This window comes from Lygodium microphyllum, chromosome 29 (genome assembly GCF_053477565.2).
Source record: "Lygodium microphyllum isolate KBCC chromosome 29, Lygodium_microphyllum_v1.1.10, whole genome shotgun sequence".
NCBI lineage: Eukaryota > Viridiplantae > Streptophyta > Polypodiopsida > Schizaeales > Lygodiaceae > Lygodium > Lygodium microphyllum.
Window position 1 is genome coordinate 63,520,249 of NC_141163.1, and position 22,180 is coordinate 63,542,428.

The window sequence follows — 22,180 nt, forward strand, 5'->3', positions numbered from 1 at the left end:
TTTACAAGAGGTGTATGTATGGGAGGTAAGAGAGTGAGTGTATTTGAATGAGCAATAAGAGAGTGAGATGTGTGTAAGAGAGAGGAGTATATGCCACCTTTTGATTTCAAGGGCATTCCCATAAAGAGGGTATTTATGGACAATGGGATAATCACACATACTATGGTTGGGAGTTATTGGAACACGATGACATGATCTCCTTATCTATCATGCAATGAGGAAGTGGCCATAGTTGGGTGGGCAACACATACTCCACACATGGATAAACAAGCAACATTGTGGACTACATATTAGGATCATGGAAGATAACCCAATTCATTCATGCATTTTTAGTATCCCCCCCAACTTGTTGGCGCAAATCACAAATTCCTCATTGTTTCCATCATAGCTCCCTTTCCCCATTCACCAGATAGTTATACGCACATAATATATTACTATTTCTTTCACCCATGAGTGAAATCTTGTATACGAGGATGCCATTTAGCATGAGCTTTATGATAAGGATCTAGGGGAAACACTTGAGGTACTTACATTATAGCTTATTGATATTTTGCACTCTTTTGGTGTCATCAACTTTCCCCATGCTACCTATCTTCCTCAAAAGGCAAAATAAGGATTGGTATGATGGTAAGTGTCATGAGATTTGTGCACATTTCAATGGTAGAAGAAATTTAGGGAGATCTCTAAGAGAGAAGCTTAATTATTGAATCAAGTATTGACTCATTATAAAAGAAAACAATAAATATTGGTGTTAGAGCTATGTAAAGGTAGAACTTTAACAAACTCTCTCTTTTTCAATGGCACAAGCTACCTCTCACATACGAGCTCGTACTCGAGCTTTGAATCCACTATACTCTCTCCATTGAATCCCAATGATATAAGAAAGCAAAGCAAGCTCAGAGTTTGTAGTAGACTCACCAACTTACCTTTATCATATAGTCTATCCATTGAAAGAAGCTTGACAACCTCGTGATTTGAGGTATGCATGTTCGAAGCTCTCATGTTGTCAATCTAGTACGCTCTCACTTTCACTGTCACCAAGAAGAGTAAAGAAACAAAAGAAGAGAGGAAGCCTCTCCTTCCTGGTCCACTCCATGACAACAATGCGACATCATGAAATCCATGCAATGTCATGGAAAGTGGACCACATTGTTAATGTATGGAAGGTACATGTGTTAGCTCCTTGCCGATCCTTGCACTTGGTATAATATCTGTTTTGTTGCTTCCTGTTGTGTCTCTCTTCTACCATCCTAGGCCCATCTTGTGACGAGGTAGAACTGTGAGAGCATGACATGTTCGAGTCCAAACAATCCATTGTGCAAGTTGACTGAGCCTATGTTTAAAGAAGTTAGGGTTTTCTATGTAGTTGGAGCATAAGGAAAGCCCACAAAGCACCGTAGTGGTTTGTTTTGTTATTTGGGGGACCTAATTTATAGATAGATTTGTGAAGAAAGTGAAAGAAGATTTGATGTTGAATGAATGATTGGTCTTTTGCTTAGGAGACGATCTCGGAGGGGGGCTAAAACACTGGACTGGCTTTCTGGCTTTTGTGGTGCCTAGCGTTCGAAATTTCCCGCGACATTCAGCAGCTCTAACTAATAATCATCGCACAGCAGCTCAAGATCATACCGTACGCGGCCGCCATTGCCCCGTCCCTGTTATTGTGCCCTGGTCCCTCCTTCCAGGCCGTTTCCTGCAACATCCTGACAACGGCTCCCGCGCAGACCACCGGAATTAGGGATTTGGACACAGCAAGCCTGTCGCCTTCCCCGTCTTTGCTTCATACGGCCCGCCGATTGCACCGTTCGTGCTTTGTCAGAGCGAGAAATTTCGGTCTCAGTTTGCCAAATTTGCAGAGCTAGACCCTTGTTCGAGTCGCGTGTTGCTACGTGGAGTCTATATTCATACTGGTTAGTGCTTGCCAAAGTGGCAAATTTGGTCCCAGTTTGCATAATTTGCAGAGGTAGCCCCCCTGTTCGAGTGCTGTTTCCCTACTTGGAGTTTTTGGACAAGGGAAGAAGTTGGAAGCTGCTGGCAGGTTCTTCGACCCTAGTTTTGTACCACGAGGCGAGGTTTACACTTGCGTAATCTTGCACATTCAGTGCGGAGTGTAGTGCATGCTTTCTTAGAAAGTGCAATGGAAGATGATTGTGATGATGATAAACCGCTGCTTCTCTCCCTAAAAGCAAATGCAAAGGGACACATGCCCTTACAAGCTGCAACGGTTGATGACTCTGATGACGACAAACCATTGCTTCTCTCGCTAAAGGCAAAGGCACGGCCTAAGATCTCAAGAAATGGACTACCTGACAAAGGACATTTTACAGCTGCTGCAATTAATGGCTCTCAGAAAGCTTCTCGGCACGTAGACTGCTTTATTGGTGGTGAATTGCCATCAACCAATGTATCCCAGCAAGATGTCAAGCAAGCTTCTGATGATTTCAATTCTGGTGGCCGGTCACCAGTAACTGATCAGCTGCACTCTGACGTGGATGACAGGTCACTAACATCAGGGCTGCCAGATCAGTTTGATGAAAAATGCAAGGACACCTCTGGCAATTCTGCTGATGATGACAAGTCACTTGCTTCCACACAGTCTGAACAGTTGCTAGAAATCTCCAGGCCACCTTCTGATGACTCTGGTGATGATGATATGCCCCTTGCATCAGCACAGACTGATCACTTCCAAGACATTTCCAGACAAGTTTGTGGTGACTCCAATAATGATGATGATGATAAGCCACTTGAATCAGTTTTGAATGGTCAGCTGCACGGGATTCTCACGAAAGGTTCTGATGACTCTGATGATGACAAGCCATTGTCATCTGTGTTAAACAATGGCTCAACAAAGGAAAATATTGACGACTCTGATGATGATGACATGCCACTGGCATCAGTGCTGCCCAACAAGCACTCATCTGCTAAGAATGTCACCCTTCATTCCAAGAAGTTGGTCAGCCTGAAACAGAGTAGTGTGCATACAAATTCCATTGATGTTAATCAGAAGGTGAGTACATGGAAAGTTTACACTAAAAGGAAAATACTTCTTGACGAGAGAGACAAGGTTCTACCTTCAAAGATGCCAAGAACTTGCTCTATTCAAATCATGCCTGAGGTATATGTGGATGATATAAATGAAGGTGAAGACAGAGACAACTCTGAGGATGACAGCCATAATGATGATGATGATAGCGGAGACGATACCTTGTTAGCCAAATATACTTCTGCAGGTCGAAAGAAAAGGATGCTTCAGAAAAATAGCTCAAAGGGTGGTTTGGCTGCTAAGAAAGTTCAACGGTCTGTAAAGTCAGAATTTAAGCAAAGAAAGAGAAAGAAGTCTATTTCAGAGTCTGATGACGAAGATGAAGTAGATGAGGGTGATGACTCTTATGACAACAGCTATGATGATGATGATGATGATTATGAGCATGCTTCTGCAGGTAAGAAGAGAAGAAAGCTAAAAAATGATAGCTCAAAGATAGGTTCGGCTGCTAAGAAAGCTCGGAAATCTGGGAACACTGAGTTCAAGCAAAAGAAAAAAAAGAAGCTGATTTCAGATGTTCCAGGTGCTGGAGGGGGGATAAAATGGACTACCCTTGAGCATAATGGAGTTGTTTTTCCTCCTCCATATAAGCCTCATGGAGTTAAGATGTTTTATAATGGGGAGCCTGTGGATCTGACTCCAGAACAAGAAGAGGTAAGACCTTGTGACCTTAGCTTCCAAAGTACCATGTCGTTTACAGAACTGCTCCAAGTACACACAAGGAAAAGGGGTATGTAGGGAGAGCCTATACTAGCTGTGAAATACGACATGATGAAGTGCTAATGTTGCATATTAAACTTACTAAATACTAGACAGTTATGTTGCTTGTTCTGCAATCTTATGACCTGCAGATGATAAAATCAGAGCATGATAGATTGTTTTTGGACATCTTTACTTTCTTGATTTGATTATCTGGTGTAGTTTGATTACAATGTTAATGCATGCTAACCTTTCCTCATTTTTAGTGCACAGTGTGCCAAGATATTTATTTTTTTGCTGTACAGATGTTTGTAATTGTGATTATTGAATCTGATGATGTGTTTTATTTATGTAGGTTGCTACTATGTTTGCGGTGATGCGCGAAACTGAGTACGTGACAAAAGCAAAATTTCTTGCAAATTTTTGGAATGATTGGAAGAAACTACTAGGACCAAACCATGTGATACAAAAACTTGAGGGTTGTGATTTTACCCCCATATATGAGTGGTTTTTGGCAGAGAAGGAGAAAAAAAACCAGATGGCCACGGAGGTAAGTGTTCCAGAAGTGTAAAGCACCAGTGAGTTTAAATAAGGAAAAAACAGTGGCTCACTCTATTAACAAACTGTGACAGGATAAAAAAAGGCTCAAAGAAGAGAAGTATAAGCAAGAGGAAAAATATATGTGGGCACTTGTTGATGGTGTGAAAGAGAAGGTTAGCTTATTAAGCCATACCTTGTGCATACTTCTACTGACTTATGGGCATGTGGCTCATCTTGCTTACATAAAACGTATGTTTGGAAATCAGATCGGAAACTTTCGGGTGGAGCCTCCTGCTTTATTTCGTGGTCGAGGGGAGCATCCAAAGGTTTGATTCTGTTGTTTCTGTCTTTCTTAAGGTTGAGAGAAAGGGGCTTCAATACATACCAAAAGAGGTGACCCCAGCCCCTTTGACAATGGGGCCTTCTGGCCTTCCTTTTCTTGCTTGTCCCCTCTCCTCTGGCATGTGTTGGACATGGAATGCTTGTTTGTATTTCAAGCTCAATCATTGTAGATCCTATTATCTAACATTGCTTTGTGATGGCTTTGTTTGTCGTGTTCAATAGAACGCTGCCGATTTCTTAGTTTATTCAATTCTTGATATGTCATTAGCATCAATATGGTGTGCAAAACCGGTCTAAATTTTGAAGGATATTGTTGTTCAATGTGGTTGATGGATCATCGTGTCTCTCTGTCTTTATTGCTGAGAATGTTTCCACATTGTTCTTCTACCATTCTAATACTGATCTCTCTTAATTGGGCTTTTCAGATGGGCAAACTAAAGCAGCGCATATTTCCTGAGGATATTGTTATAAATATTGGGGCTGATGCTCCTGTGCCTGAATGTCCCATTCTGGGTCATAGGTTGGTTAAGTTCTTCAGAATTCTTGATTTAACATGAGATGAGCTTGTTGATGTTGTTTTTTGTCATGTCATCTTTGAATGTACGGCAGTTGCCCTTCCTCTTAAAGTAGAATTACCAGCATAGCCTATGCATATCTAGACATGTTTTAATAGCCCTTGAGTACAACACACAATGCATGTCTCTCTAGGTGCAAGATATAAATGTGTCTCTATGTGCAAGTGAATCATCACAGCCGATATACAAACATGAGTGATCAGAAGGTGCTGTTTAAAGGATATTGAATTCTTTCTACAGGCAGCCCTTCAGTCCTGGCTGTTTAAGCTTGTAAAGTGGTCTCAGTAAATGACCGGTTGCTCTAAATGGTTCGACGCAGACGAAATACAGGAGGTGGATGTTAGGATTTGAACAGTAGTGGGGATAAATACTCTGTGTGCTCTTCTGCTAGCCAAGGCTCGCAAAGGAGCTCTTAGATTACATCTGTGCATTATTTTTTGATTGTCAATCCTATATGAATTTAGTAGAAATTTCCTGTTGATGGTGTAGCTAATCAGAATTAACTGGATCATGAAGGCTTGACAATGTAACTAAGGTGGCTTAATTGATTTTGAAGGTGGAAAGAGGTAAGACATGATAACACAGTCACTTGGCTTGCTTATTGGAATGATCCCATCAATGTCAAGGAACAAAAGTATGTCTTCCTGGCTCCTAGCAGCAGTTTGAAGGGTCAAAGTGACAAGGAAAAGTATGAAAAAGCCCGAATGTTGAAGGTGTGACAGTTGATAATATCTTATTTTACTTTTCCCTTCAGGGCATAACATCAGACTTCAATAACACGGGTCTTTTTTGTTTGTCAGGACTATATTGAAGACATTCGGGTGACTTATATCAAGAATTTTTCTTCATCAGATCCAACAACCAAACAGATTGCTGTGGCAACTTACCTCATTGATCGACTTGCTCTTAGAGCAGGGAATGAGAAGGTATGTAAATTTGGCATTTGTTCTATCAATGTTAATTTCTTTTTGTTGATTGCACTGCCCCAGGATTTCTTTCAACTTGAATTGGTCACATCCTTCTTCTAGAGAATGAGTTGGACAGAGTCTGAGCTGCACTCTATTTGACTGGTGGGACTATTTTGCACAAAATTCACACATTAGAGTCTTTTTCAAATGTGAAGATCAATATAGAGAATGTTGTCTGCCTCCAAGGATTTCAGCTCCTTGAATGATTTTCCTCAATATAGCAGATCACCCCAGTCAGGATAAGCTGCCAGTCACAACTGCATGTAGATATGTCCTTGGCTTTTTTAAGCCTAATCACTATTAAGAGTTAGCATTGCATAGTGTTCACACTTGGCAGGACACTCGATCTCCACGTGCACCGTTGAGTGCTGATTATTTGAATAGGTTATGTCACATATCTATCTGCAAGTGCTTTGTTTTGGAACACCTCAAAGTCACTTTTAACTTCTGGCAGGATGATGATGAAGCAGACACAGTTGGTTGTTGCTCTTTAAAGGTTGAACATGTTACTCTTGTTCCTCCCAAATCCCTCCAGGCAGGTTTTTCCCAGTCTTATCAGAACAAAATGAAAGGTTCTTTGGTTTGTTTGTGAAGTAAAGGTATTTCATGTGGGCTGGGGTTTATCTATCTGAAAATGTTATTGCACTGTTTGGCCATTTTTTGCAGTTTGATTTCCTGGGAAAGGATTCTATCAGATATTTGAATGTCGTTGAAGTTTGTGAACCAGTTTACAGGGCTATCGGGGAGTTCAAAGCATGTAAGTATATGACTAGTCTTGTTCTGTCTAGAATCCTTACTTTTTGACTTTAGTGCTTTTCATGGGAGATATTCTGATGCTTCAGTTGGCTTACTCCAGCAAAGAAGACAGGGGAAGATCTTTTTGACAGGCTAGATACCAACAAGTTGAATGCTCACCTGAAAGAGATCATGCCGCATCTCACCGCGAAAGTTTTTCGTACTTATAATGCATCAATTACGTTGGATACACTGGTGTGTATCATGTACAGATGTGATTCGATAAATCTGATGGTTTTTACAGTTAACTTGTAACACCTGGGGACTTTGCTAACACAGCAATTTGTTCTAAATGACACGATGAGCAGATTGCAAAGACAGATGGCCATCAAGTTCTAGAAAAGTTGGCAGCATACCAGAGGGCTAATAAAGAGGCAAGTCATTGTTTGCATTAGTGTGACCTTTTCTCATTTGTTCTTTGCATCTAAGCAATTGAGTTTGTTTCACTTGTTGTCACAAGACAAGGTATACAATGGGCTACATTATTGAAGGAAAACAAGGAGTAATCGATATCAATATGAATTCTTAAGCTTTGAAAATAAAAGTCAGCTTCAATTATCAAGTACTGCAGTAAGTTTGGTAAACTGTGATTGAAATATTCATGTCTGTGGCCATGTGCATATGCGTGGGGATGTGACTTGCGGGCATTGAGATAGAGATGCTTCCTGCAGTGCACAACACTGAGCAATTAACAAGAAAAAGCATGTGTGCCTCTGTGCAGCAGAAATGGGCTAACATGTCATACAGTGGCTGTGGTTGAAACACTTAGCCAGTCTTACTACAATTAGCAAGCAAACTCAAAATGCAGAAGGAGAACGAATGCTGAATTCTTAATCACATTGAGAGGTACAGAGAGTGCCAGCAAAGTTACCTTGCTCATCTGCTAAATCTTGGCCCTCAAATGCCACATCTAGTGCTGGCAAGGAAGAGAACTGTAGCAAAGGAACAGTGGGCATAATAGCTGACCTGTGTTGAGCAGGGCTGCTTGACTAGCTGTTCTGACCTGATGTCTGCTAGTCCATCCATGTGATTACTGTCACATTATTATTGGTTGTTTGCCACTGTTGTGCCTGTTTTTGACCAAATTGGTGGTCTGCTGGTTGGTAATAACTGTCCATTAGACAAAACTTTCCAACAAAAAAAGAAGGGTTTCTAAAGCATGATTTTTCAAGGTGTACTTGTGTGCCTCTGTCGGGTGTTCATATAAAAGCATCTTTTAATATTGTTGACAGTCTGATCTATGCACAGGTATGCCTTCTTGCCATGCCTCAAGATTTAGGGTTTCTTGTGCTCAACACCTACTATCTGGGGAAGTAAATTATGCACCCACCAATCAACTCTGCATAAAGCATTCATATGCAATTGCATGAAATTCACTGTGACCAAGAATAATGACAAAGGAAACTTGCACACTGTAAATAATGAAGAAAATTGGCTAGATTACTGGCAGTAAGAAATGTGATCCTCAAGGCATCAGAGAGCAAGAGCCTGTCTATGCAAGTATTTGTTTTTTAAAAGATAATCAACATCATGTTTTTAGCTTTTTGTAAGAGATTTATTTATGAAGGAAAGATTGGGAATTGGACAGAGCTAGGGTGAGGAGGTCACCTGATTATATCAAGCATTGAAAGTACGTTTTGGGTCTTATAACATTGTAAGCAATTTTTGAACAGGTTGCTATCTTATGTAATCATCAAAGAAGTGTATCCAAATCTCATGAGTCTCAGATGGGAAAATTGGAGGGAAAGCTTTCGGAGCTGAATGTAAGCTCTCTCTTATGCATGCATGCACTCGTGCCCCCTCTTGTTCACACACACACACACACACACACACACAGTTTGATGTTTTAAAAATGAATCAAATGTACAGCAGGCCTTCTAGCCAGAACGTAAGCGCCATGTGAATTGTGCTGGTGAACTTACTATTGAGGCTATCAGGCCACTGTATTAGACCACGTGATTCCAATGTACCACCCTTTCTTTGTCAATCACACTGGCTGTTAGCAAAGAAGAAAACACGAAAGGAGTACAACTTATTCTTGCCCACACGAGAAAGCCCGATGCAGAGTAAAAACTGGAGGCATTCTTTGTCAGCTGGATGTGCCATATAACCCACCAACAGGAGAAATGAAAGCTGATGCTGTTTTTAATGCAACTCTAGAAAACCTTATTTTTTTGCTATAAAAGGAGCTTTGCTGAAGATTATTGGTCTCAAGGTAAAGGATGTCATGCCAGGATCTACTGAAGGAGCTGGAGATAGATTTAGAAAGGGCAAGCAAGGGAAAGCCTCCTCTGAATGATGCAGATGGGAAACCCAAGCGGAATCAAAACCCTGAAGTGTAAGTAATTTTCCTGAAAACAACTCTTTTTAATGCTCATTTGGATCCCAAAATTTCTAATATATTTTGAGCATTGGCAGGTTAGAGAAGAAAATCTTCACAACCAAACAGAGGATGGAGAAAGTGAAGTTAGACATGAGCATTAAAGATGATCTAAAGACAGTAGCCTTGGGGACCTCCAAAATCAATTACATGGATCCTCGTATCACAGTTGCTTGGTGTAAACGCCATGAAGTGCCTATTGAGAAGGTTTAGTCTTGAGTTTTATAGTGTGTTTTCATGTGTGTATGTCTGCTTAAGAGGCGTTCAGCATTTGATGGCTTTCTTTCTTTGCTGATACATTGCTAGTTCAAACCTATGGATTTTGTTTCTGACGTAACTTTGAGATGTTAACAGAATGGTATGCTTTCTTAAGTCAGTATTACTGACGTCTGTGTGCATGTACTGCAAGTGTGCTTGCATATAATAGGAAAAATTGCTTTTTCAAAACAAAACAGATGTTGATTCAAGGTTAAATTCTACAACCTTTCTTTTTCCTGACATGAACTAGAGTCCTATACGTTTCCTACAAAATACCATGTTTTGTAGTTATGCTGTCATTTGCTTGATTGTGCCTGCTCACTGCCAGTTCCTTCACTTTCCAGAAATCATTCTATTTATCTTCAGGAATTTTCTTAATGCTTAGCATTGTCTCTAGGTAAATCTATACTGTCAATAGTTTAATTGTCAGTTCACTTGCCAGTGCCTCCACATCTTTCACTGGATACCTTTCTGTTTTACTCATCCGTAGGGTTTCCTAATAGTTAGCTTCAGCTCCAGGTGAACTTCACACATGCTATTGATTAATCTGCATCTGCCTATACTGCCTTGTGAATTGAGCGACTTCCCAGGGATTACTTCCTATGGTTATCAAAGGTATATGGGCTCAAAAAGGGAGGGCCTTTGTTATTCCAGCTACTAAGCACCAGTTGAATGTCAGTGTTTCAGTTACTGAATTGAATTGGTGTATACATACGGTTTTGTCAGGTCATAGAATTTCGAGGAATCATTTCTAATTTTCTAACATGTATATGTTCAGGTTTTCAACAAGTCTCTTTTGGCCAAATTTTCATGGGCAATGGATGTGGATATGAACTTTCGATTCTAAAGCTCCAGCCTTTAAACAAATCAATCACATGCCTTCCATTGAATTCATGCTTTCTTAATGAGACAGCTGTCTTGGCATCCAAAGATGCCTGTGTTATATATGAATTCATTTGGTAGATAAGGCGAGATTACTTAGCTGATTGCTGTCAGAGGAGTTCAAAAAGCAGTGTCTACTACAGGTGGATTCAAGCTTTTATACTGACCCAACATGAGCTTCTGAACAGCTTCCACTTTACCTGAACCATAGCCATCCCTCCAAAGAAAATGCTAGTTCAGGTAACTGTTTGGGAAGAGTACATGATGGTTCCATTCTGAAAAGATAATTTACATGTGGGATGGGTAGAGGATGTGAACTGAAATTCTCATTGGTCAGATGAATTTGGGACAAAGGGAGGTATGTAGATGTAATGCCTTCCAAACATTCTTTGGCTCTTGTATATAGTGAGCCCTGTCCTACTCTAATTGATTGTATATTATATTCTGAAAACGCTTGATTATGCCCCTAAATTGTACTAAATTCACTCTCCTTACACAGTGGAGTAGTGTTTTGAGTTAGACTTTGGGGACCATGAAATTCTGTCAGATTACTATTTTCAGGAGACAGATATCAAAGATTATCAATTATTCATATTCTTCATGAGTGCTGGAAAAAAAGTAGCAGTTGTACAGCCCTGGATCGGACAGCTTACTTTATCTAAAGCTGCTCGAGTGGAATCATGTTCCCTCTTGTACAATTTTACAGCTACTGGAGTGGAATCATGTTCCCTCTTGTACAATTTTAAAGAGGTATTTTGGGGCACAGATTATGTTTTGACGAATGTTAGAGTGTCCTTCTGTGGGCTCCCTTCTAATTGGTAATATGTTTTTAGAAAGGTGAGTAGTTTGTTCACATAAACAATAGTTAAGAGCTTGCACAGAGAGTTGGTGAAAAATCTCTTAGAAATAATGGCCTCCCTAATCAGTCTTTTTGGACTTATCAAGGCTTCCTGATCTAACCCTTAGTAGCTGTTTGGAAAGAGTCCAAGAGTTTTGGAGCCTTCCCCTTGTTTATCAGTGAGGGTACTATTAAGTTGATTCATAAAAAGATGGTAAATATCTCCTGTCCAATTGGAGACGTATTACTTAGAGTTTTCTCTGAAGCCCTTGCCAAGAGGTTTGCCTCCCACCTGGAAGCTTGGTTTAGGAAGGAACAAAAATGATGCATAAAAGGTTAGGTATATTTAAATGCCATTATTTCCAGGGGCTTGATTGTGCTCAAAGGACCAATTGAGATAACATTTTCTTGAAGATGGATTCTAACAAAAAATTTCACAGCTCCTTTCCTAGTTCATTAGACAGGGTTGCCCCTTAGCTCTGTTGCTCTATGCGACAGCTGTTGGTCTTTGGGCTACTGAATCACAGCTGTTGGTCTTTGGGCTACTTGATTCAATGTAAGTTGGAAAAAGGTAAAATCAAAGGTATTTCTCTTTCTAGCAGCCAAAGAGACATGATTCATAGCTTGTTGATAACACCAACTCTACCATTAGAAATGACTTAGTCTATAAAAATCTGTTTGAACATCTTTTATCTAGTCTGAGGATTGAAGATTTAACAAAATTGGTGTTAAAATCTTGATGAAAGATCCCTCGAAGTGGCTGTGGCCCTTTGAATTCTATTACAAGGGTGTATTTTTATAACTTGAAAAGACATTTCCATGTGATGTGGTTTGGAGTTAATTATTAAACAAAGATGGGATTGGATTACATCAAAGGTAAAGATAAAGCTCGACTTTGGTAATGGGCTTCAAAAACTTTTTGCCTTTGGAGCTATATTTCTCAGGCATATTGTCATCCTTGTAGTCATTTACTAACCTTTAATAGGCTAGATTCCAGTGCAAAAGTTTCTTATGGGGAGGTCATTCGTACAAGATCCCATAGGTTGCATTGAGCGCTTGCAATGTGCCCAAGTATGAAGGTAATTAGATCTCCATGATCTTAGAAACCTAGTTGATAGACTTGTTGGTAAGTGGGTTATTAGATGTGGGGGGCCTTGGGATGAAGATTGAGCTATCCTTTTCATCGATTCTATGAGAATCTTTCTTGTCAAAGGATTCCTAGATAAAAGGTGTTCCTTTGCATATTGTTATTTTTAGTAGCTTTGATTTCACTTCCTAAAAGTGACCCCTCTCTTATTAAAGGCATTTGTTAGGCTTGAATCAAGTGCCAACCTTAGTTGATTTTTAGGAGACCCCCTTCGAGTGAACTTGGTTGTGACTTGGATTCTTAATTAAATCCTCGAGTAGCTCTTTAGACTCGATTAGAGAGATGTAAACATCCATGCTAGAAGAAAGAAAAGATAGGTTGATCTTATCCTTTGTTTATTCAAATTACTTGTCCCATCAAGGTCTATACATTTGTTTAGGATGATAAGAGTTCCTTTTCCCATTTTGTCATCCCTTGTTTGTAGTCCTCCATGGCAAACATTTTTGATGTGATTTTTGGACCAAGATGTGTTCTTTGATTGGTAGGTTGTTAAAAATAGGGTTTTTAGCATAAATGTTGAGAGCATAAGGATAATTGAGAGGTTGATAAAAGTTACAATCCAACTTGATAAAGGGCAAAAGGAGCAACCTTAAAATAATTTGAGCAAAAGTAGCCAACAAGGTACTAAATAATCTTGAGGTTAAAAACAACTACGGTCCAACTTATTGAAGGGAAAAAGGAGCAACCTTCAAATAATTTGAGCAAAAGTTGCCAACAAGGTACTAAATAATCTGGAGGTTAAAAAAAGATATGGTCCAACTTGTTGAAGGGAAAAAGGAGCAACCTTCAAATAATTTGAGCTAAAGTAGCCAACAAGGTGCTAAATAATCTCAAGGATAATCTTTAGATGAGCCCTTTTCTACGAGTTAAATATGTATATTGGGTAAAGATTTATGTTGGTATGCCCTTTGGTTTTTGGTGTGAATGTTGAGTGAAGGGCTCTTTGCATAAGGATTAGCCAAAAGTGTTGTATGAAGAATAGTTCATTGACTTATTATTATTTATGCAATCTCAAATGCAAAGGGGGGTGAAGTTAAGTGTGTTACGAGTTAAACATGAACATAGGTATCAAAAGTGCTACACCTTGCATGGTAGGTCCATGACCATACATTCATGAGAGTAAATTTCAATACCTTGCACGGTAGGTCCTTGACCATACATTCATGAGAGTACATTCATGAGAGTAAATTTCAATAGCTAAGGTATCACATTTGGGGCAACATAAGTTAAACTTACAAGTAACGTGACATTCAAGAAATGCATTTTTAGCACAACATATATTGTTTGACAAGTTGGTAACCACGTAATTGGGTGGTTTGTAGGATATAGAGTGTTGGCCAAGCTATCTTCAAAGTTTGAAATGATGAACACATTCAAGGTATTTGAATGATTATTGAACAATATCATTAAAATTACTGAGATGAAACACAATAGATTCCTTGCAAAGCAAAATTATTTAGTTAAACAATAGAAGTCTAGCTAATAGCATAAGGGTATGCATAGTAGGATAACATTGAGAATAAGATTGACGAAGTATACAATGAAAGGAAACTAGAGAGGGGTTTGCATTTGAGATAACATGCAAATTTGAATAAGAGCTAGAGCTATTTGTGAGGTTTCTCACCTGTAAACATAAATCATTTGTCTTTGCTTTTATACATTGTTTTATGTGAGCCTTTGTTTCATTCTTATACTCGTTATGACATTAAAACTCTAGCCTTCTCTCTCTAGACTCTTTCCCTCTAGCTTGGGAAATATTATCTAAAAGCTAGATCCAATTGTCGCCATTGCTAATCCCATTGAAATTTTGCTAGGTTTCAATAGGGGGCTTTAAATAGTGAGTCTTTCATTTTGAGTTTTTGGGACTACCTTTGGAGTTTTCAAGAGAATTTCAAAATTTTTGAAGTACTTTGGAAATTTTTTGGAGCTTGATAGAGAGGAAGGGATATGAATGTGTGTTGGTCTAGAATCAAATGACATCAAATTGCTTAGATGGATGTCATACCAAAGTTTTCTTTATTCATAGGAATAAACTATGTGAATCCAAATAGAATGAAAGTTTTTATAGTTCTATAAATTTCATGACCTATAGGGAGTGTTTTTTACACAGTAGACCCCATTATTGTAACAATAAACCACTCAAACAAAGAGGAGGTGTTTATTGTATACTACATGTGCTTGATCTCATTGACGTCCAGAATGGCTAGTACTACCTAAAACTTGGGCAAGCCGACGACTTATTATGTTCTCCATTTAATCATGTCCTCATTAGAGTTGGTTATTACATTGAAGCTATGCATATATCCAAGTCACGTGGGCATCTCTAACATATGTACTAGAGCTATATCATATCCATCTTTGTGTTGAATTATTTCACTAAACAAATCCTCCACTTGCCTTATGCTTTCCCATACTTGACGTAAACAATCCTTATTCCTGTAATCGGCTTTGACCATGATAAAGAGTACCATGATTGTTGTATTTAGTGTTTTTTCAATGGAGAGTTCCATGAGGGTTGGAGGCACCATCTTGTCCAAGATGATTAGAGAAGGACTATTAGACTATAGGAATGCTAGTGCCACCCCTTTCTTGCATCCCACAGATGCGGTATTGACCAGCACAAAGAAAGAGTAATAGAAATGGCTAAGTGCATGGATGGCAATAGGGTATCTATAAATGCTCTTGAAAAATGGTGGTTTCTCCTCTAGACGAGTCCAATATCTGCATTAAAAAAGATGAATGTGTTAGTTCAAATATCTATTGAGTATCAAGATGGCTTAGCTTGACACTTGTAAATTAAACCTTTTATAATGGACAACAAATGTGATCAACTAATTGTTACTTGTCTATGCTTCAACTCTTATGTAGGGTGTATGAGTCCCAAACGATTCAAAATGAAAGTTATCTTGAAAAAGGAAAGGAATGAAAGGGACTTGTGAAGGTTGGTGTGGGCCCTTCATAACATAGTGGAGAATTATAAATTATCGTATCAGATTTTGAAAAGTAGAAACACTTAAACAAGGCAAATTGAAAAGAGAGATGATCTTATTTAAAAGAATCTCCAATTAACTTTTGGAATAAAAATAATAACACTAATTACACACTTAGAACGATGTCTTGACAACATCGAGGTGACATAGCACTGCTTGTAATCACTCCATGATTTACACAAAAGGTGCAAAGGTCTAGGCTACTTTCTTTGTCTATACAAAATGAGTCACAATCCAAAGTATATTGACGACTCTAATCAATGGCAGTGGGTTCTTATGTGTTTAGGTCATCTAAGCACAAAGTGCACATTCCTTAGAGTGAGTGTGGGGGGTTGATGAATCAACATATGTTGATTCAAAAAGCCAAGCAAGGGCATGATGGGTTGCACTTGATTTGCACCTCATATAAGTGTTCAATCATCACAAAAAATGATGCTATATGAGGTGCACTTGATTTGCACCTCATATAATTGTTCAATCATCACAAAAAAGGATCCTATAGCACCAGGTTGCACAATCTTTTCATTTACAAATGCTACATCCAAAGATTGTGTGAGAGCTATTTTCTTTTTTGTATATCTTGAAATACCATGTCTCCACTTATTGCTACGTTTCCTAATTGAAAAACCTTTTCCTAACACTCCTAAATGAACATTGATATTAGGGGTAGAGGGGCTATCCCCATCTTTAACATTTAATCCAACCTTTTTAAGAGACAATATTTCATCTCTGGACAAATTTATCCTTTTAGTAATAGCGAACTGATGGCAATAGAAGAACATGTTAAACTTGTTTGTCAACATCCCAAGTGTGTTCAACGTCATGGTTGCAAAAACAAAACCATTCATGAATCAATTTATCCGGGAATTTTTTCTCAGACCAAATGCGAGGCATAATCAATCTCAGAGGCTTGTTGTCGACTAAATTCGTGTATCAATTCATCTTGGAATTTTCTCTCAGATCAAATGTAAGGCACAATCAATCTCAGAGGCTTACTATATCGACTCAATTCGTGCACCTCTTCTTCTTCACCATCCTAAGACATTTCCTTTTAGAATGAAAATGTATTCTTTGCAAAGCCCACAAGTTTCTATGTAACTCTTCTTTGGAGATTAGTGCGAATTACTTGTTATCACTTCCATTAGTCAATGCTCCCTCCCCTAAGTTAATGGTCACACTTTCCTCTAAGTCAACGGTGGACTACTCACAAGCTGCACTTTGGAATGTCCGTGCAACACATCTTGGGGAAGGAGTGTTTCAAGCAAGGACCTTGTTCAACAAGATGTCCATGTCCAGTCTGTTTCCAATGTACCTCCTTCTTATGAAAGCTAGTTGAAGAGTATGGTCTCATGAAGAGCCATTAGCTTTGTCTAGTATTTGCTTCAATATAAGCACTGTTTTCTTTGTGCCATGAATATTATATCAATATATGCTATGGCTACGGTTTCTTGGTCCGATTATTTGTATTTTACCATGAGTATTAAGTTCAACTTGCATGCACACTCTTAGACAAGCTAGTATTGGGGATTTGAGGATGCTTCCAAGGGGTGAGATTTGCATGTAGCATTCCGATTTTAGAATTCAATTAGAGAATACTTAATGAATTGTGAAAAATGAAGATGAAAATGTACATGTGTGATTTGCCCAATGGTCAATTCTACTCTCCCACCACTTTATCGATTGTTCCAAAACTTTGACATTCTCATTTGGTAGTTTATGTGAATGCCACCATTGCCTTATATGCAGTGCATTGTTCTTTGCTATCTCACATGTTTGAGATAGCTGCCATTTTTTGTATAGTGCAAGGTGCTCATTTGTTAGTGGTGCACAGATTGGACATGCTTTTGCTTTTGCATTTTGCCCAAATATAGAGTAAGGCATTTGGGCATTCAAAAGTCGAATACAAATATCAAATAATGAAATATTTAACCGAGTGCCTTTGCACATACAAGATAATAAATGTTTTGTCAAGCGCTTTAATAAATAAGCACGCTTGAACAAATAATGAAATATTTAATCGAGTGCCTTTGCACATACAAGATAATAAATGTTTTGTCAAGTGCTTTAATAAATAAGCACGCTTGAATAAATATTGGCGCCACGCCTTTAGTGATAAGGCACACGTCCATCAAAAATAGTAATTATTGTGGGCATTTGGATTCACGCTATTGCTCGGTGCTACCCAATGCCACTGCCGCTTGCTCTACACATCAACTGAAGCATTCACAATTGTTAGAAAATAATTAAATAAAACCCAACAAAAGTGAATACCTAGTAGTCTTCAGTTACAAAATAATTAAATAGGTTGGAACTCTGACTTGACCTTAATTTAATTCGAGTGTGCACTCTAAACTCGTAAACATCTATTAATTTAATATGTATTTTATGGAATCACCCACTATGGAATCACCCACGTGCACATTAAATTAATTTAACGCCCGAAAAAGACAAGCATCCTCATTAACTTCTCACACAAGGAATCCATGTTGTGTACGAGCCCTGACAAATAAATATAATCACGGAATCCACCGTGGAATATGGCTCCTGGCATCATACCCCTGGGGTGGGATAGCAATTGTCCTCAATTGCTATTGCTGAAAATAGAGTGGAATTCATTCAAATGAGTAGACATAGGGGTGCCCTCCATGCAAAGATCCATAAGCTTCTTAAACTAATACAATTGAGATGCATGACTTTGCTTGTCATAAAGATCAAAGATCTTAGATCAAATGCACAACTAACTAAGCAAAGAGTGATGACGCTCAATACATAACCAATATGCATGTATACAACATTGGCAAATTGTTGACAGAGGTAAGTGCTTATGTCCAAAGCATACGGAATCAAATCAACCATACCATCAAACAACATACATGAGAGTATAGACATAAGTTAGACAAGTCCCACTATCTCAAAGAACCAAGCTTTGACAAGTAAATATAAGTGCTTCCCATTGGAAGCGAATCTTCAATGCAAAGTGATTACGAAAAGCTCAAATAGCTTTTGAGAAGCCCAAGTATATTATATATATTTGGGAGTATATGCATCCAATATGCCTTCAATTTGTAAGTGAATAATCACTTAAGCAATTGTACAAAGATCAAGTATATCAAGTGTAGCTCAAATCCAAGCCTGAAAGAATATCATAAGTATATCCAGGCATGTAGATCAATGCTAAGCATCACTCTAGCCAAGTAGCATACCCGAAGGATATGTAAACATAATAAGCATAAACCGCCTTAGTTAAAATACTTGTTCTCCACACTATATATAATAGTAAAACTCTACAAATATTGAGCTATGCAAGCTTAGTACATCCCAAATAGAAGCTTAATACATTTACTAATGATTCGAGCACCAATACATGAGCATATTAGCATTAATGAAGGTTAAATAGTGAGGAGAGGGCCGCTCCAAACCTATATATAGCAGGTTTGCTATTGATTATAGCAATGATAGAGATTTTAACACTACAAAAGATAACCAAATGTAAGCTAATTATACCTGGATAAGTGCCAAATTATTTTCCCAAGAGCTAGGAAGTAGATCATAGGTTGTAGTTAACTTGTAAATCTAGGACATGGGGTTGAACAATCCATGCAAATTGTGCTAGTTTCCTAATGGCTAGAGCTAACTCTTGCCAATGCTTAATGTGTCCCCTATATGGTCCTCAAGTATACTAGAGCAAGTTGAAGCAAGTTGGAAGAAGGAAAGATTCAATGCATACCTTGTGAATAAGAGACAATAGTTGCCATGAAACCTTGAGATGAAGCTTCTTCATGAGCTGAAGTAAATGATTGATGAAGCTTCTCAAATATCCCCTTTGATACCGGTTGAAAGGTGAGTGGAAGGCGGAACCAAGAAGAAATCAAGAGCTACGGAGGTTCAAGCAAAAAGAGAGAGATCCATGTGCGAAAACTCCAACAGTCACAATCTATGACTTGGCTTCCCTTATTCTATTTGTTACTAAAAGAATAAAGAACAAATTAACAATGATGGGTGCCCACCACCTGTAGTGTACATGTGTGTGGGTCTGTATACAAGTAAATATAGGTGGCTAGGCACAAGTGGCCTCTAATCCCCAACATGGACAAGGGTGTATGTGGGTCCCCTCCCCCTCACCCCCACCCACAATGTTACATGTGCATATATGCCCCACTTGCCATTTAAAATATATTTCAAAGGTTAAGGAGGAGGGGGGGGGGGGGGGACTTGGGCCCCCATTGTGTATGTAAGGATGGCCTTGATTCCTCTATAGCATTTGCACTCGTGTAGGTGCTTGGGGGGGCCATGATCTAAGATAATAAGCATAGAAATCATGGGGTACTCGGATGGATTGAAGGTGTCATAGATGCTTTACTACTCTTTGTTCTCTTTTCCTCTGCCATTGCTTATGTTTCCTATTTGATTGAACCAAAAGTAAAGTGTATTCCCTATTTGAGTGAACCAAAAGTAAACTGCTAAGGAATTGTCTTCATTGGTCGTAATTTTGGGATATTTTTCACTTGTAGCATGTTGCTTTCATTAGGTTATTTTTATGATGACTCTTCTTCATAACACACCTCCCAAAGAAGAAAAAATTGCGCGTCTTTTTATTTTTTCATTTCTTCATTATTTATTTCATACACATGATTAAGATCTCTTTGTGATCAAGCTAAACAATTATCATGATTAGTTATGATGACATTTTTATTTGGTCATAATTTTGGGAATGTTTTTTTTTACTCGTAGTGTGTTGCCTTCATTAGGTTATTATGATGACTCTTTTTCATGACACACATCCCAAAGAATAAAATTTAATGGTTTAATCTTGTAAAATTTTCATTATTTATTTCATACATCAATTAGGATCTCTTTATGATTAAGTTAAGAAATTATTGTAATTGGTTACAATGACATTTTTATTTGTTTGCATTGTTTTAGATTGCTCCATGGTAGGAGGTAGAAGAGGAGTCGAGAGAGTAAAGAGAAGAGATCATGCTCTTTGCCCTCATCTAGGTGGTCAGCCAACAATTTTCATGAAGTTAAAAGAAAATAACAATTTATGGTAACCTTGCTAAATTTTTATGATATTTTTATATAGATACTCTTCTGATGAAGTTAGGTTTGGTTTGTGTAGATCACTTTATAGCTTGAATCAGGAGGCATCTTCTTGAGCCATTTTCGAGTCTCCAATGAGAGGACATTGGTATGGTGGCATTAGAAGATGCATTTTTGTGGATGAAGAGGCTATTGAGAATATTGCCCAGGAGGCTAACAATGACATTTTTCCTTTGCTATTGAGTGAAAGAGTTTCCATCTTTGAGGAAAAGTAGGCCACAAATATTAGATTGCTTGAGTTGCAGTCAATTGTTGAGGAGGATACACACATTGAGAAACATGTTCGGATTGGCATTATGTCTAATGTATTGGCTTTAATTTTTGTAGTCCAAGAAAATAGAGCATCCACCTGTTCCTTTATGTCAGCTTCTTCCATATGTCATAAGACCTACCACTTCCTTTGCTTCATGGTTGATTATAGGTAGAGCATCCACCTGTTCCTTTATGTCAGCTTCTTCCATATGAGGCCATAAGACCTACCACTTCCTTTGCTTCATGGTTGATTACAGGTAGATTCCTTATTTCACTTTACACACCCTTTGGTGAGACCATGGCCACTATACCTCAACACATGGATTAATGGCGGAGACCATCACGTGGAGGGAAGTTAATAGACAATTTGAAGATGAATTGATAGATGAATATCTATCATCACCCTTACTATTACTTAAATGTGTCTTCAACTTTATTGCTATTTTCCATGTTTCAACTATTGCCTCCCTTTGCCTCTTATATTCCCTTTCTCTTACCTCTACATATTCCCTCTCCTCCTTTTGTTTCTAGTCTACTAACTCTCTTTCGAGAATATAAGTTGTAGTTAAATTTAAATCTATTGTTTGTAGTCTACCAACTCTCTTTCAAGCGTATGATTATGAAGTTGCTTTCAAATCCCCCCGCGGTCCTTTTCCTCTCTTTACTCTAAAATCTTTGTTCCTTATCTCCATTGTCAATTGTAATTAAACACAATGCAATATGTAATAATCACAATCAATACCAATGTGTATTGCAACTTTACTACAATTTTCTCTATCTCTTTTCTCAAACTCAACTACAAAATGCTATCTTTTGTTAATTGTATGTTTTTCTTGGTGTTTTGTTCTATAGAGTTATAAGAGCACATGTGAACCCAAATCTAGGCCATGAGATCTTTTTATTTTAGAAGTTTGGAATTGCAAATAAAGAAAGCATTCGGGATAAGCTAACCCCTAAGCAAAGAAGATGGGCTAAGATTGAATATGAGAAAGAAAAAAGGTAAAACCACCATGGAAATGCCCCACGATACAAATCAATGTGTCTCTTGTTGGCTATGCTTGTTTGGATGGTAGACATCTATAAATAATGTGTTTATTAATCTTGTCATGCTTTACATATGTGTGGCTATTGAGAAATGGGATTTCTAAATTGTAGGATGAGAATAATACTACTATTTCCAAAGAGGAGTTACATTCGAAAGAGTTGAAATTGTTGGATGTCACCTTGGAAACAAAAAAAGAAAATTCATAGAAAAAGAGGAGGATAAACTTAGGGACAAAGAATATAAGTACCTTGCCCATAGCTAACCCCACTCATGGGGAGGACTTCTTTACAATGCTTTATGAGGTCAAGTGGGAAGAAAAAAACATG

At 38.3% G+C, this 22,180-nt stretch overlaps 1 protein-coding gene across 2 annotated transcripts; it reads left to right on the top strand.

The window, feature by feature from the left end:
• The first annotated feature begins 1,475 nt into the window (after positions 1 to 1,475).
• LOC148010711 (DNA topoisomerase 1-like) lies at positions 1,476 to 11,078 on the top strand. Of its 2 annotated transcripts, none has more exons than XR_015689617.1 (15): positions 1,476 to 3,697; positions 4,098 to 4,292; positions 4,375 to 4,455; positions 4,549 to 4,608; positions 5,050 to 5,144; positions 5,756 to 5,912; positions 6,000 to 6,125; positions 6,622 to 6,702; positions 6,834 to 6,924; positions 7,024 to 7,157; positions 7,271 to 7,336; positions 8,636 to 8,725; positions 9,197 to 9,300; positions 9,381 to 10,215; positions 10,379 to 11,078. XR_015689617.1 is itself a non-coding variant. In XM_087672287.1 (15 exons), exons 1-15 carry the CDS (start codon positions 2,138 to 2,140, stop codon positions 10,445 to 10,447), a joined length of 3,078 nt encoding a protein of 1,025 aa, XP_087528413.1. In that variant the 5' UTR covers positions 1,476 to 2,137; the 3' UTR covers positions 10,448 to 11,078. The 2 variants fall into 2 exon arrangements, 1 of the variants encoding a protein (XP_087528413.1); XM_087672287.1 differs by having other exon boundaries at positions 9,381 to 9,549.
• The last annotated feature ends 11,102 nt before the right edge of the window (positions 11,079 to 22,180 follow it).

What these genes read in the sequence shown, in the direction of transcription:
- LOC148010711 (XM_087672287.1), top strand. Translation starts at nt 2,138, where the DNA reads ATGGAAGATGATTGTGATGATGATAAACCGCTGCTTCTCTCCCTAAAA. An exon ending in TTCCTCCCAAATCCCTCCAG is followed by an intron (nt 6,703 to 6,833) that starts GCAGGTTTTTCC and finishes CATTTTTTGCAG; the next exon opens with TTTGATTTCCTGGGAAAGGA. An exon ending in TATCGGGGAGTTCAAAGCAT is followed by an intron (nt 6,925 to 7,023) that starts GTAAGTATATGA and finishes GGCTTACTCCAG; the next exon opens with CAAAGAAGACAGGGGAAGAT.